This window comes from Fukomys damarensis, unplaced genomic scaffold (assembly GCF_012274545.1).
Source record: "Fukomys damarensis isolate Sample0158 unplaced genomic scaffold, DMR_v1.0_HiC HiC_scaffold_1, whole genome shotgun sequence".
In the NCBI taxonomy this organism is placed as follows: Eukaryota; Metazoa; Chordata; class Mammalia; order Rodentia; family Bathyergidae; genus Fukomys; species Fukomys damarensis.
The window spans coordinates 24,774,249-24,790,360 of record NW_022900913.1 but is presented as its reverse complement, the minus strand read 5'-3'; the positions used below and the strand labels follow the sequence as shown (position 1 = coordinate 24,790,360).

Sequence of the window (16,112 nt, the reverse complement as noted above, 5' to 3'; positions counted from 1 at the left end):
TTTTTGGGTGCCGGGGATTGAACTCAGGTCCCTGTGTTTGCAAGGCAGGCAGTGGAACCACTGAGCTAAATCCCTGGCCTGGCTCATCTGTTCTGTATTAGCTGGCCATCCACTCTCATATCCAGAGTGCCCCTCCTGCCCTCCTGTTCTACCTCTTCAACCTCACATCAGGGGGCCCTTGAATCTCTCCACATGGATGCTCAAGTAGCACCAGAAACCCAACATACCCAGTGCTGATTCTGTCCTGTTCCCTACAGTCTCCAAAGTCATTCTTCCTGTCTTCTGCCTGTGATGCAGATGCGTTGCTGTGCTGCTCTCTGACTCTCTGCCCAGGCTGCTGCTAGCATATCCATTGTGAAATTTACACATGGCAAGCAGATGCCAAAAAGGTGCCTCCTCAGGAAGCTGAAGGATGGAAGGTTTACCTCTGAATCAGGGACCGTGGCTTGGTCAGCAGAGCAAAGACTGAATGTTAACCCACTCTAGAACCCTTAGCAAATCCTTTATGCAGGACACCGAAGCCACAGCCATTACTTTCTTATCCAGCCAGCTCTTCCCTCTCCTCCATTCTAGGCTCCACTGGCAGTTTACCTTGCCCTCAAGGAATAAGTTACCTCTCTTTGAACCTGCAGAGTGAATGAAAGCTCCCATAGTATCTACAAAAAAGCTGACCAATGATGAATGTAACTGTACTGTATACCTAAAATGTACCAATGAGAAGAAGAAGAAAAAAAAAGCTGAAACACCTTAGCCTGTCATTCATGGACACTTTAAGATGTCTGCATCCTTTGCCTTCACTTGGTTGTTTCTTTTCTTTTTGTTTTTTTTTAATTTTATTGAGTTTATTGGTACATTTTAGGGATACAGTACAGTTACATTCATTGTTGGGATCATGTACCTCTACATGGCAAGTCTTGATTCTCATTTTTTCCCCTTACCTCTGCCCTCCCTTCACCCCCTCCTCCCCTTCCCATCTACAAACACTTTATTTTCATCTTTTCATTCTCTCACATTTTTTTATTTTCCCTTTTTGTTCTTCCCCTACCCATCACACCTTCCCTACACTTGGTTGTTTCTTGAAATCCTGTGTACCACATTGTGCCTTCTGATATATTTTTAGGTAGAATAGCATCATCTTTATGCCCTTTAACAACCTACTGCAATGCTTTCTATGTGTGAGTCTGGCATTTATCCCATTCTTCCTGGTGTGGGCTTTCTCTGAGGATGGGAGTTGCCCCTTGGTTGCCATCTAGTAGAGCAGAACTGTGAGAGTCAGACTGCAGCTACTTGGGGAAGTCCTCTGGGCTCTTTGAGCCTCATTTACTTGTGTAAATGGGAATATTACTCGTTACCTATCACAGAGAGTGACTTGAGAATTAATGAGTTAATTCACACCTGACATGTGAGCTGTATGCCAGTAATCACTGATGTCCTAATAAAAATAATAATGTTGTTATGATCAGGTAAATTATCAGCACTAAAGCCAAGTCAAATGTGTATGTTGGGCTGGGGATTTAGCTCAGTGGCCCCATGCCTGCCTTGCAAGTGCAAAGTCTTGAATTCAGTCCCTGTTACCAGAAGAAAAAAAAAAAAGGTGTATGTTAAACCATAAAAAAGTCTGACTCTGACTACCTACTACCTAGTCCTGTGTTTGTTTTTTAAGACTGAATCATACTCTTCCATGAAAAAGGATAAACTTGAGTTATTTGTAGGAAAGTGGTTGCACCTTGAGACCGTAATGTTAAGTAAATCAGAAACACAAGCTTAAATAGCACATGGTTTCTCCTATATGAAAAATTCAATTTATAAAGTGCCAAATAAAAACAGATAAGAGGAAAAAAAGTTATTGTAATCCAGAATGGAAAATGTATCTAAAAGTGTGACTTGATTTAGTACATTGTCTTTATTTAGTATTTTGTCTTTATATATTTAGTATATTGTCTTTGATTTAGTATATCGTCTTATGTGTTTTATATGTTTTTTTGGCCTAATATTCTGGTTGTTAATCTGTGTATATGACAGTTAACTTTCTAAAGACCTATAAGTTAAATAAATGAATCTGATGCTGAGAAAATAAAAAGGTGGTGGAAAGAAGGCATAAAAACAGAATTGAGATGTGTTATGTACACATACCAGTTCTCTACAATGAATGTAATGATGTAATCATTGTGTACTGTGAACTAATTGTGTAATAATACAATTTTTAAAAAACCACTTAATCAGTCTTTTTTTTATTAAGTAAGTCCTCCCAGGCTTAATAAAGCTGAACATATATAGCCATTTCATATTGAAGTTATGAATTTCCCTGCCTGTACTTGAATGCTAAGATTATCTGCTCTGTGAGTTGTGAATATTCCATGTAGCAAATGTTTTTTCCTCTCCAGATGTGGTGTTGGTCCTGCCACAATGGAAGTGCTCTTTTGAAAATGTCAGCACTGCCCAGAGAACAAGATGATGGCATTCTGCAGATGCAGAAGAACTTCTTGGATGGGTCAGTACTCATCCTACAATTTGTTACATAGTTCAGTTATTTTACCAGAAAGCAGGAACAGCTCTTAGTTGTGTCTTATTTCTTTTTGAGTTTCTAATTTTTGAGACAGGGTCTCACTTTGTAGTCTTGAACTTGGGCTCTTCCTGCCTGAGGCTCCTGAGTGCTATGATTGCAGGCATGTGCCGCACCTGCCTGGTGTGTACATTTTTGTTTACCAGCTGTTTCCTTAGTGCTAGAGGAGTGCAACATACACCATTTATTTTTAATTGCTTTGATGAGACAATAAAACACAAAAACTACTTTTTTTTTTTTTTTTTTTTTTTTTTTGGCATTAAAGATTGAACTTAGGACCTTGCACTGGCAAGGCAGACAGTGGAACCACTGAGCTAAATCCCTGGTCCAAAACTGTACTGTTTTCGGAGATACATGCTGAAGTATTTAGGGGGCAGTAGTATGGTATCTGTAATACTAACTATTGTCAAATCTAGGCCATAATGTACATCAATGTAGTGTTCTACTTTTCTACATGTTGGAACTGTTTCAAAGTAAAATTTAAAAATGCAAATGAGTAAATGCACCAAAAGGGGTAAGTTGTGTTGGCCCCAGTCATAGCTCTAGTACCTTAATAACCGTGGGCTGAGCAGTTCCACTCTGACCTCCATTCCCATACCTGTCAACTAGGGACAGCAGTCCTGCAGCAGTGACCTCACTGGTGTGGACTGAATGGCCCTAGGCCGGAGTGGAGGAAGTTGAGGGGTGATACCTGCAGAGCTCCATCACAAAGTGTATTATGTAGTAAGTGCTCATGGAAAATAAGCTATTTTAAATTCACATTTGCTCTTTTAATTTCATGTTACTTTTTGATACCTAGAATTTACAAGACCATCCACAGGCCACCCTATGAAAATGTCAAAACTGAAGACTTATCAAGCAACTTCCTATCCCTGCAGGAAATCCAGACTGCATATTCTAAATTTAAACAGTTGTTTCTGATAGGTGAGCAGAATGCTGAGCAAAACCTTTCTGTCAATCGGGGAAAGACATGGGCCAGGTGACCGTTAGTGCCTTTTCCCCCGGGTTGGTGGTGGGCAGGGGCTCACAGCCTCGAAGCTCCCTGTTGTGTAGTGGAAGGCAGTGCCATGAGGCAGCTAGCATCTGCACAGGGCCCCTCGTCCCTCTGCAGGCTTTTCACTGTGGCCTCCTTATCGGGGCAGTGATCGCACAGCCACCCTCTTCTCCTTTCCCAGCATTCCAGGCTGCCCACTGCTGAGCATTTTGGCATCTTATTGCTTTGGGCCGTGCAGTACCTATAGTCACTGACTTGCATACTAATTTATAAAGTGAATGATTTATCTTCCTTTCTTGGTGTGCTTTTTCCCCAAAGTGGAAATGACTGAATTTTTTTCTGACTGGGAATGTCCCATTTGTTATGGTGAAAAGGAATTGAATTAATCAGAACTTTACAAAGTAGAAGATGAAATACGTCTGTTCCAGCACCCCCACTCTCATTTCCCTCCCTCACTGCGTACTAGTCCTCTAGGACTGGCTCATTTGGGTCATGCTCAGTTGCGTATTGATTCTCTTCATTCTTGAGTCTTTGCTTGCTTTCTTTCCTTTTTTTTTTTTTTTTTTTTTTTTTTTTTTTTTTTTTCTTTTTTTTTTTTTTTTTTTTTTTTGTCTTTTTGAGACAGACTTTTACTTTGTAATTTAGGCTGGACTCAAATTCTAAGCGATCCTCTTGCCTCAGCCTCCTGAGTGCTGGGATTACAGGCATGCACCACCATACTGGTCTGAATCTTTGCTTTCTGAGTTTTGTCATGCTTTTGAGAGAAATTCTTAATGTTTCTTTCTGGCACCAGGGATGGAACTCAGAACCTTGCACTTGCCAGGCAGGTGTAGCACCACTGAGCCACATCTCCAACCTATTCTTAACTATTCAAGATCAAATTTGCACTGTGCATGTGGTAGACATTGTCATAAAGACAAGCATGTCACACAAAGCTCATCCTCTTGAGGAGAAACAAGCACGTGCCTCGAACTAAGGCACACGTGCTGTGATGTGGTATACAATAGATTCATTTGGAAGTGAGGGCCTGGAAGAAGGATCTTGTTACTATTTGATTCAGTACTACAATTCTACAGTTTCTTTACCTCCCCCCTTCAGTTTCATTTTAATTGCCCAGGAACATCTTCCTTTTATTGATTCAAGTTTATATCTTTTAAATGTATAGTATTATATTTCTGTAAAATTCAGGGTTCTCTGTCTTATAAGATGTGTAAGGGGATGTCTTGGCATGGTGTGCAAGTTACATGAACTTGTGTGTTTAAGATTCTAACAAGTCGAATCTCATTTAGACTTTGGTGGTAAGATGTATCTGTTGCATTTTTCCACTTCTGTAAGTAGTAGCCTTGTTGTCAACTATTTCTGCCTAACATATGTTGCTGTCTTTGTTGAATTACAGGATAGGCCATGGCTTTGTATATGTGCTGAAGACATTTCTTACTTTAGCAATGAACATCTCTTTTTGAGCACCACACCCTATAAAGCCTACTATTCAGAAACCTTTCAGCTGAGGTTTTGAAATGCCTTTTATTTAAAGTGGAGTCTTGTTTTGTTTTTTTGTTTGTTTGTTTTTTTGAGACAGGGTCTCACTATATAGTTGAGACTGACCTGGAACTCACTATGTAGCCCAGGCTGGTCTTGAACTCACAGCGATCTTCCTGCCTCAGCCTCTGAAGTGCTGGGATTACAGGTATGCACCACCATGCCCGGCTTAAAGTGGAGTCTTAAAGATTGAGTCTAGGACCACTGATCAGAGCAGGACAGGTATTTTGTGGCAGGCGTGTGAACAATGACCTGATATCTTTCTTCTTTTTTCTTTTTTCAGATAACAGTACTGAATTTTGGGACACAGATATAAAATGGTTTTCTCTCTTGGAAAGTAGCAGCTGGCTTGACATAATCAGGTATCGAAACCATTGTTTTGCTCATCAGTTGTACAGTTGTCTGATTCAGAGTAGTAGTTAACTATTTAACATTTCACATTTAAATATTTGATTACATATTCTATGTAGGGCTTTATAGGATTTCACATATGATACTTTTTCTTTGCACATTTGATAGATTTACCAATATACTTCCTGCTTATGAGGAAGTACACTCTATAAACAAAACACGAAAGCCTACAGGAAAGAGCATGACAATCAAAAATTATAATTGAGGCAGCCATGCTGGTCTCCAAGAGGAAACTGGGAAATAAGAATGGACAGCAAACTGGCTTTTCACTAAATACCTTTTCTTCTGTGTAAATTTCTTATTTAATAGTATTGGGGCATACTAAGGATTGAACCTAGGGCCTTGTGCTTAATTTTTTAAAAATCATGGCTAATGTTAATTAGCCATTTTTGGTTTGGGAGTTAGATTGAGAGTATCAGAGAATAGTTATTACCTTTCCTGATTGACATATTGAAATGCACTGTGTATTGCCATTAACTAGGGCTGTGACAAAGGAAGATGCGAAACAGAAGTGACGATTGAGCGTGAGAGAATAGTTCCAAGAGTGGGCTCTATCTGAGAGGACTGTTCCTGTCCCCTCACATGGTGTTGTCTCTCAGTTCTGGATGACTGTTGAGAGACACATTCAACACCTAGGCTTTCTGTAGGCTGCCAGGTATCCCAAATTTCACTTTATAGTTGTCAACAGTGGTAAATATTGTAAAAGAAAAGGCGTGTGCACACACACACACACACAATTGTACTTATCCATTAATTTGTCAGTGAACTCTTCGGTTGTCCCCATATGTTGGCTGGCTGTTGTGAACAGTACTTGAGTTAACATAGAAAGACAGGCATCTGAGATACTCATTTGATCCCTTTGGACAAACTGTGTACCCAGAATCAGTTTGGTTTTTTTTTTTGGTTTTTTTTGGCACCGGGGATTGAACTCCGGTCCTTTTGCTTGTGAGGCAGGCGGTAGAACCTCTGAGCTAAATCCCCGGCTCAGGATCAGCTTCTAATAGGCAGATGAGTATCTTGGTAAGTGAATAACATAGGTGGTAATTATTTTCTTTTCTGGGTGATTTTTGCATTAAAAAATTAGAAAACTGAAGAACAATTCAGACTACCTTTAAACTACTCAGTTTGTGGTACCAAGCTCAAGAACTAATGCTTCTGTTTCTTTTCTCTTTCTTATTTAGACGTTGTCTGAAAAAAGCAATAGAGATTACAGAATGCCTGGAAGCACAAAATATGAACATTCTTCTTTTAGGTAATATATATAAAGCAAAAACGGTGGTTTCCGTTTCCTTTCACTTGAGATTCATTCTTTTGTATATGTGGCTTATTGGTCTGAATTGTCTCATAAGGGGAGCCAAACTAGTGTAGAAATTGCTCCCCATTTTTTCCTTCTTAACCTTAGAAACGCTTGCCTTGGATTTTTAGTGTTATAGCTAAAATAAAAATCTTTCATTTGGAGCGTGGTGAGCCTGTTCACAGCCCAAGAAAAAATTGTTTGGTTACCAAGGCTCGCATTTTTTAATGTTTTGATTTTTGTTTATTAACCAACTAGATTAAAATTGCAATGTTTTGGTAGTCCCTTTTACTTAAAGAGACTAGTGGGTGATTTAATTATTTATATCTGTTTGGCAACTTTGTGCAGCTGTCAGAGAAACTTGGTGGTCTTTGATTTCCTTTTCCTCTGTGGGCTTAATTTGCTATGTAGTAGGGCAATCACATGAATATTCAGAATGTGTAAAGCAAGTGTAAATCAGCTTGTCACTGTAACTCGTTAAACATGAGCTAAAATATTACTTGCTTTTTAGTTTAGTATAGGTTTATTGGTTGTTTGTTCTTTTTTGGTGGTGCCAGGAATCGAATTCAGGACCTTGCGCTCGCAAGGCAGGTGCAGCAGCACTGAGCTAAATCCCTGGCCCATAGTGTAGGTTTCTCTTTTAAGGGAAGGTCTTAACTGTGCTGCCCAGGTTGGGTCTAATGCTCCTTCTTCATCAACTCCCAGAGTAACTTGGACCATAGGCTTGTGCCACTATGCTCAGCTTGCTTTTTAGACTATTTTGTTTCTTATAGCCTCATATTATAAATTAAGCAAACTGCTTATACACCCAAGCTTTTATCATTCCTCTCATGCTGCCCTCGACTGTTGAAACTTAGTCTCTAAGAGCAAACTGGAAACTATCTCCAGCAGCTTCTGGACCACCCACTGTTACATAGCAAGGGATATAGGGTTGGGGATTTAGTTCAGTGGTGCTGCCGCCTGCCTCGCAAGCCCAAGGTCCTGTGTTTGATCCCGGTCCCCCCGCCCCACAAAAGAGTGTGATACACTCTGTCTGCCTTCTAGAAGTTTGCAGCCCAATGGGAGATTTGCCCTAAGAGTATTATTTATAATGACCTCAAAAGGTAGAAGGATGAATAATAGAGATCTGAAAGATGAAAGGACCCAGGGCCAGACTGCAGTAATCAGAGCTGCATAAAATGAAGTCTGGGTCTTTGGCTGATGAAGTGAGATGTCCCTCATTCCTTGATGGACTTCTGCATTGTCTCTCCTGAGATCTCACTTTCCAGTCCCTCTTTCTGTCACCCAGAGGTAAACTATAACACCCATCAGGCTCAAGAAAGAAAATTCCCCTAAAAATGAAACTTTTTTTTGGTACTAAGGGACCTTGCTTTGCAAGGCAGGTGGCAGAACCACTGAGCTACATCCCCGGCCCCTAAACCTGTTTTGAAAACTGACAACAGTAGAAGAGAAATATAAAAATCTGTTCCTATGAAATTTGTGTTTCCCCATAGGTCAAGATGAAAGAGTTCTAAGGCTCATTCTTAAGTGTCACTAACCCTAATAATACTAGCATTATGCTACTTGGGGACATTTTTAAAAAGCAACTTGAGGGCCATGGAATTAGCTCTGGCACCACACCTGCCTCAAAAACCCAAAGTCCTGAGTTCCATCTCCAGTACTGGGACGAAAAAAAAAGCAACTTGAGTTGCCTTTTTCTGTCTGTCTGTCTGTCTTTCATAAAAAGAAAATAATAGGAAACATAGATCCCTGGCTTTTAGGGTCTTAAAACTAAGACGAATGCATGGCTGTAGGTGTGTTTTTATGTGCTGTAAATCATGAATGTTAAGAGGTTTGCCAATGGACTTTTTATCATTTGGGTTTTATAAGTGCATTCCAGATGGGCACTGGAAATGGGCAAGGACAAATTCTCCTCTACACTAGGTGGGGAGGAACAAGTGCCTCTTATTCTTACACAGAAAAGGAAAGAGCCCTGGGGCCAAGAATAAAATCACTTTGGCACAGTTCAGAAACAGGAAACTTTCTGCAAAGCAGAATTAGCACAGGACTTGGGTATGGAGCAAAGTAGCACTGGGGTGAGTGAAAGCAGCTGAGGCTTTGGTCCTAGGAGGAACCAGCTATGGACTCAGTCTTCAGCCTGGCGGGTCAGCACCGTGTGGGTGAGTCCAGTGTTGTTGTGTGGCACCGATGGATGCCCGTCTGCTGAAAGCAGGTTTTCGCTACATTTATTCAGTGAGCAAAGCTGTAGTTAGCAGATTGTATACCAAAACCTATACTACACAAGCTAGACGCATTTGTTTCCTGGTCTGAAAGTGTTGCCCTTTTCTCGTCACTGGCCCTTGCCTGTAGAAAGAGCTTGAGCGGGGCATGGTGGCGCATGCCTGTAATCCCAGCACTCTGGAGGCTGAAGCAGGAGGATCGCTGTGAGTTCAAGACCAGCCTGGACTACATAGTGAGTTCCAGGTCAGTCTCAACTACACAGTGAGACCCTGTTTCAAAAAACCAAACTAAAAAAAAAAAAAAGTAAGAGCTTGGCTGTCAGTGGCAGGCCGTGGGGGTAGGAAACCTACTTTAAACTTCGGTGAGAACATGCAGCTGTTTAACACTCTGTCCTTCCTTCCTATTGATGCTGCTGCTGGGGCCCTGCTAGAGGAGAATGCCTCCGACCTCTGCTGCCTCCTTTCCTCCCTGGTGCAAGTGATGATGGACTCCCATTGTCGCACCCAGACTGGTTTCCAGAGCCTCATCCAAAAGGAGTGGGTCATGGGTGGCCACTGTTTCCTGGATCGCTGTAACCATCTCCGCCAGAGTGACAAAGAGGAGGTAAGACCACTGCAGTCAGTGGGAGAGCTCCTCTACCAGTACCTGCCTGCAAAGGGGAGACTACTCAGACTCAACAGGAAAAGTAGGATCTGTTCACTGTATGGTGAGCCTGAATGCTCTAAACAATAATGAAACCTTTCCTACGGGAAAATACTGACAGGAATGCTCAGGGTCTTCTGAATGGTCTGTACCAAGGCGGTAAATTGCATCCATGTGTGTGGGTTATGCCTCAGCCCCTCCTTGCTTCTGTGGATGGCTTCAGTCTGCTGGGCCTCTGAGATCAGGCACGGAAGAGTTGATGCTTTAGTGTGCTCCCAGATTGACTCCCCTCCCCGCAGTGCCAGAGGCTGAACCCAGGGCTTCTCCCTCCCAGTGCTGGTATTACAGTTGTGCGCCACCACGCCCGGCACTTTGTTTTTAATTTTGATGCAGGATCTTCTTAAGTTGCCCAGCCTGGGTTTAAACTCAGTCCTGCCTCAGCCTCCCTGAGTTCTGGTAATACAGGTGTGCTCCACTTCTCTAGCTCTACAAGCTCCCTTGGCTGCCTTTTCAATGGATGGTGGGGAAAAAAATGAAAATGGACTCTAAATCACACATGTAGCCATAATATGCTCATAGCAGTATTTGTGGGGATTTTTCTTTTGTTCTCTTTCCTTTTTTGTTGTTGTTATTTACTAGCCTTTGAACCAGGGCCTCAAGCATGGATGGTAGGAGAGTATTTAGGTCTGTGCTTCACGTCTAAACCTTTTATATAATTTTGACATAGCCTCCTTGAGTTGCCCAGGCTGGCCTCACATTTGCAAACAACACCCCACTCTGCGCCTCAGCCTCCTCAGTAGCTGGGATCACAGGCATGTGCGCTGCTCCCTGCTGTGGTTTTTCTTACTCCAGGTAATCAGTACATACGTCTGGTCAGAGCAGCTTGGCCTAGTATGACATGGGAATAGAAAGCGGTGGCAGCTTCCGGGAGGGCCAGGGCTCTGTCATTGGCCAAGTGGTTTCTTTCAGGCCCAACCTGTGCTCCTCTGTGTGCCATCGAGTTGAATAGAGATCACCACCTTTCAGTCTTGGAAGGGCCTTTGGGAAATAAATTTGCAAGATTGATGGAATTCACGTAGCATGACAGGCGGAGCGCTGACACTGTGTGGAGAAAAGTGTGATTTTGTTTATCTTGAGAAATGGGGTGACAAGCAATGGATCTAGTAGAAAAAGGGGCCAAGAGAAGACCAAGTCTGCTGTTCACCCAGCCCTTTATGAGTCACTCACGTTTTCTGAGCCCATGCCCCTGACTACAATAAGGTTCATATATCTTTTATTCTGCTTAATGATACTGTACATAAAATGGGGTGTGAAATAAAGTGGCCATATAAATGGTTCTTAGCATCTTAGCACTGACATGTTGGAGTTTTGAAGGAGAACTTGGCAGTATAAGTGGTGATATAATTGAGGCAGAACTGGCCTTTGATCCAAGAGCTTGAATTCCCACCTCTTCTGTTTCCCTCACTCTGTGTGAGACTCTGGCCAGACCCCTGGCATCGCTTGTCTTACAGAAAAAAGAGATTGTCATGGAGCTCTTCTCACCTCTCTGGCAGGATCACTGGTGAATCAAGGATGAGCACTTGTAAATAGTAATGCTCCCATTGTCTCTGCTTATAAAGGGCGTGCTCTGAGTAGCTAGTAAAGGAGGCCCAGGGATTAAAAATATATTTGTGAAAAAATGTTAGGAACTCGTTCTTATTGCTTCAGCCTTCTGTCTTACCACCCCCCCTTTTGTGTGGTCCTTCATGGGTGAGGGTTGAGGGCCTCTCACTCCAGCTCAGTCTCCAGGGCTGATGCTGACTGCAAATTAGTTTGTGAGCAGTGGCATGGATATCTCCCACACATACGCACACAATTTTTTATTGACAACATTTAAAATAACAATCACCATTGAGTAGTTTTTTGCATTGAGTACAGTTTTTTCACTTCTAATAAGAATGGTACTGTTTTGGAGAGAGATGACATTTCTTCTAATTGGGGTTCAGAGTTCATGTTCAAAATTAATTGCAGCTGGACATGGTGGCACATGCCTGTAATCCCAGCACTCAGGAGGCTGAGGCAGGAGGATCACTGTGAGTTCAAGACCAGCCTGGGCTACGTAGTGAATTCCAGGTCAGTCTCAACTACATAGTGAGACCCTGTCTCAAAAAACCACCCCCCAAAAAAAAATTAATTGCAAATGCTCACCTGTTAATGCTGGTCCATAATGAGATTTTACATACTTCGCTTTTGAAGTGTCCTTGGCATAGATAGGTTACTAGCAAATACTGATACTACTCCATGAGCACGTGGTTTCAATCGAGCGTGTTTTTAACTTGCAATGGGATGGAGCGTTCTGTGTTTCCCAGAGAACATAGGGCTCAGAAGTGGTTACTCCACAGCTCCTGAGAGGCTGTCCACTGATCTTGGGCTCTGTTCTGCTAAATAACATGTGTCTTATTTTCACATAGGTTCCTGTGTTCCTGCTGTTCTTAGATTGTGTCTGGCAGCTGGTGCACCAGCATCCCCCAGCATTTGAGTTCACCGAGACTTACCTGACTGTTTTATCAGATAGCCTGTATATACCTATTTTTAGTACCTTCTTCTTCAATTCACCTCATCAAAAAGATGTTAACATGGTAAGAGTCCTTCTTAGAAACCTTTACTGAAGAAGTTGGCTTCACAAATAGCATACAATGAGATTGATGCTTAAAATGGTACTTATGTAACTCTGGCTATCTTCCAGGCATTGTTTTAAGTGCTTTCCAGATTTTTATACCTGGAAAATATATTTAATCCTAGCAAATCCCTATGGATTATGTATTATTACCTCTGAGGAAGCTGAGGCACAGAGAAGAAGTAACTAGCCTAAGTGTCATATAGTAAATATTTAAGTTGGAATCATGTGCAAGAGGTAAAGGATTAAGCCCAATAAAAGTGGGGTCCCCCTCTGCCATGGTACTGAAGATTGAACTCAGGACCTTGCACATGCTAGGCAAGTGCTCTCCTACTACCTGTATTTCCACCCTCACCTCTCCTTTGTTTGATGCAAGGTTTCACTGAGTTGTCCAGGTGGGGCTTAAACTTGCAATCTTCCTGCCTCAGCCTCCCAACCAGCTGGCATTATAGGCATGCACCACTGCCTAGCTAAAAGCTGTCCTTTTTAAAGGCAGATCAGATGTCCTCTCTTCCCTCAGTTTGAAGCCTGCATTTATTACTCTGTGACAAGAAGACACCTGGCAGGACAGGAAAACCCAGCTTGATTTGCATCTTACAGCCCCTCTTGAGGCTACAGCGCAGCAGGTTAACTTTCTAAGCTAATTTCAGTGCCTCCTAGCAGCCCTCTCCTGGCCTCTTCATTAGCTTGAATGAGTAGGGTTACCAAGTCCCACAGTCAAGTGGGGATAACTAAACCTGGGCTTCTGAGTTAGACAGCCTGTTTCCCTAGCCCTGCACCTCCCAAGCTTTGTGACCTCAGGCAGTTTATTTCAGTCTTTTGAGCCTCAGTTTCCTCAAATGTAAAATTGGCAAGATAGTAGTTTTCTCAAAGTTTGTTCTGAAAGTGCCCAGCCCAGTGGCTGACATTTGATCCACTAAAAATAAGTGTCTTCTTCCCTCCTGCACCCCCCTGAGAGGTGTTGGTAAATAGCTTTTGAGAGCTTTGGCCCTGACGTGCCTGTGAAGTGCCTGGTGCCTGAGTCTGAGAAGCAGTGTTCACTTTCCTGGCCCTCCTCGGAAGCCAAGGTGACCTGTGCTTGTCTTGGCAGGGTAGGGAAAGCCTGTATACCCAAAGCAAGCTTTTGAATCTGCTCACCGTGTGGGATTGGTCTGTACAGTTTGAACCCAAAGCCCAGACATTGCTCAAAAATCCTCTCTATGCGGAAAAGCCAAAACTAGACAAGGGCCAGCGGAAAGGAATGCGTTTCAAGGTAAGATGCCCCCGTCTAAATCCTTCCATCTGCCCACAGGATAGAAGTAACATGGACAAGTGTTTGTGCCATCCCTTAAAATGCTGTGCTGAGTTGTGGTGCTCAAGTTGTCGGGCTCCGTTAGAAGAACCCTTTGCTTCCAGAAAATCTACCTTGGCCTGATGGGAGGTGGCCCTTTCCTGAATGTCACTGGGGATGCTGCTGCCATAGGCACGTTGCAGGGCGTCCTGTTCCTTAATCACCCTTGTATGTGGTTACTAGGGTAAAAGGAACATTGATCTTGTGGGTTTCACTTAGCATATGCCAGTTTGTGTACTGCACAGTAAGACTTTTCTCACTGAGCTGGACCTATAAACCAAGTGTTGGCAAATGCTTTCTGTCTAGGCCTGTAGGTCTCTGTTGCAGCCGCCCACTGTACTGGTGTGACAGAGAAGTAGCCCTGGAGCCGAGCATGGCTGTTTTCCTACTCCTGTGAAAACAAGGGCATGCCAGATTTGGCCCATGCTCTAAACCACAAAAGCTTTATTTCCTGCTCTAGTATTTGTTTCTCTTTTTACCAGTTATTATACTCCATAGGAACTAACTGATAAGTGCTTTAAGTCACTTGAAGTGATTAAGCTACATTTCCTAGCTCTGTCTCCTTGCCTGAATTTCTCATTGTCAGAGCCCACAGAAGGGAAAGTAGTGGTAGTAAATCCTCCCCCGCTATCCACCCCAGTCCTGCCCAACAGGGCTTGTAGGAGGCCGGCCAGTCCTGCTGCAGAAGTCAGCTCTGTTTAAAATGGATTGGGAACCTGACTGGGTTTGCTCACTCTGAGACAACCTCAGCTTCTGAGTGATGTAGCATTGCCACTTTGCCCTCTTACTTGTTCTCAGTCCACAGGAGATGTTTCCCTTCTCCGGTTCAAACCTCTTTTCAGTTAGTTTGACCAGAATTGCTTTAAGCCCCTGAACAAGTTGGCCCGAGATCAACTTTTCCTCAGTGTGTTCTGCCCCCTGGTGGCTGCCTGCACACTTCTCAGGAAAGGTGAGCTAGGATCAGTGAACTGCAAGGCGGGCGGCTCACACAGCGGGGCCTGCTCCACCTTCTATAAGGAATTCATTTCCGCCCTTTGAACCAGGTTTCCTATTGGTCTCTTTTCCATGTAGACAGTGCAGGTGGCCTCTGCTCTGAGAGTGGTTTGTAAGGGATGAGTTGAACCCGAGGACCAGAGGATTTTGGGTTGTGGAAGATAAAGCAGAACAGGGGTTGGGCAACAAGGAACTTTGAAGCCTTGGGGTAAGAAGACCAGATGTCAGGTTGGGCACCTGGCTGAGGGGACAGTTGGCCTCAGGGGCATCATAGAGACCCAGGAACCTGGGCTCGTCAGAATGAAATGCTGCTCTGTGCGTTGCCATGCTAGGGGCACGGTGTACTCAGTGCGGTCTCACTGCAGCCCCAAGCTGAATCAGCTCTGAACATGTTGCACCTCTCCTCCCACCCTGGCCCATCTCCAGTGTTCCATTCACCAAGGAGACTAAAGAGGAAAGGGCTTCCAGGTCCAAGTCAAATTCAGTTAAGGGCACAGGCTATGGAGTCAGGCTGGGTTTGAACTACTTCTGGTACTTGGTAGCTGGTGCTTTTGCCAACAAGTTTCTGGCCCTTAGTTTCCTCGTTTGGGCACAATAGTGACTGAGAAGTCAGCGAGTCAGCATATGTAAAGCACTGATCACAGAGCCTAGCAGGCAGGAAGTGCTCAGTGATGGGTTTCCTGCACAGTCTTCAGTCCCCTGTCCTGACTGACCCTGAGCACTGTGAGAAGAGAGGACACCGGCTCCTGGGTATTGTCTGTCCTGTCGCCAGATGAAGAGTCCAAAATCCGAGTCATTGGTATTTTGGATGATTTTGCTTTCTTTTATTTATATTGTTGTTCCATATTTTATAATAAGGAAATGTTTCCTTTATAATCATTTTTAACAAGGAAGACCCAATGAAAAGTATATTAGATTATACAGCTAGTCTGAAAATAAAATTTTTAATCTATTCTTACATTGTGTTTGTTTTGTTTTGTTTTGCTTTGCTTTGTGTGTTTGGTTTTTTGAGACAGGGTTCCCTATGTAGTTCTAGCTGGCTTCAAATTTTTAGCAACCCTCCTGCCTCAGCCTAGGATTGCAGGCACTTGCCACCATGCCCACCTCTATTCTTACTTTGAATGGGTGACGTCCAAGGAACAAAAGATTTGACAAAAACTACCTTCTCCCCAAATTTTTTACCTTCTTCTCTGAGCATTGGGGAAACCCCCTACTAAATCATCCATCTTCACAACTCTCTCACAGTGCACCCCAAAATATAATACATTGCTTTGGCTGCAGAGAGAATTAATAAGAATGTGGTCAAGCGAGAACATCTGGGCAACTTTGCTGGTTTCTCTTGGCAAAATTCCTTTGTTCCCATATACTTGTTTTTCTTGTCCAAAAGAATCTATGACTTAACCTTAAACTCCCACCAGATGCCTGATAAGCTCTCGGGGTTTTTTTTTTTTTTTTTTTTTTTTTCCCGTT

At 43.0% G+C, this 16,112-nt stretch overlaps 1 protein-coding gene across 4 annotated transcripts in view; it reads left to right on the top strand.

The window, feature by feature from the left end:
* Window positions 1–16,112, top strand: part of Mtmr12 (myotubularin related protein 12) — a 69,537-nt gene that overhangs the window by 49,251 nt on the left and 4,174 nt on the right. Inside the window, exons 9-15 of one of the 4 annotated variants that reach the window (XM_010605410.3) lie at window positions 2,385–2,491; window positions 3,363–3,487; window positions 5,380–5,458; window positions 6,689–6,759; window positions 9,452–9,624; window positions 12,114–12,281; window positions 13,410–13,571. In XM_010605410.3, the coding sequence (XP_010603712.1) occupies window positions 2,385–2,491; window positions 3,363–3,487; window positions 5,380–5,458; window positions 6,689–6,759; window positions 9,452–9,624; window positions 12,114–12,281; window positions 13,410–13,571 (885 nt within the window). Of the gene's footprint in view, window positions 1–2,384; window positions 2,492–3,362; window positions 3,488–5,379; window positions 5,459–6,688; window positions 6,760–9,427; window positions 9,625–12,113; window positions 12,282–13,409; window positions 13,572–16,112 lie in introns of all 4 variants that reach the window. The other 3 variants (XM_033758339.1, XM_010605412.3, XM_033758374.1) reach the window with 3 other exon arrangements.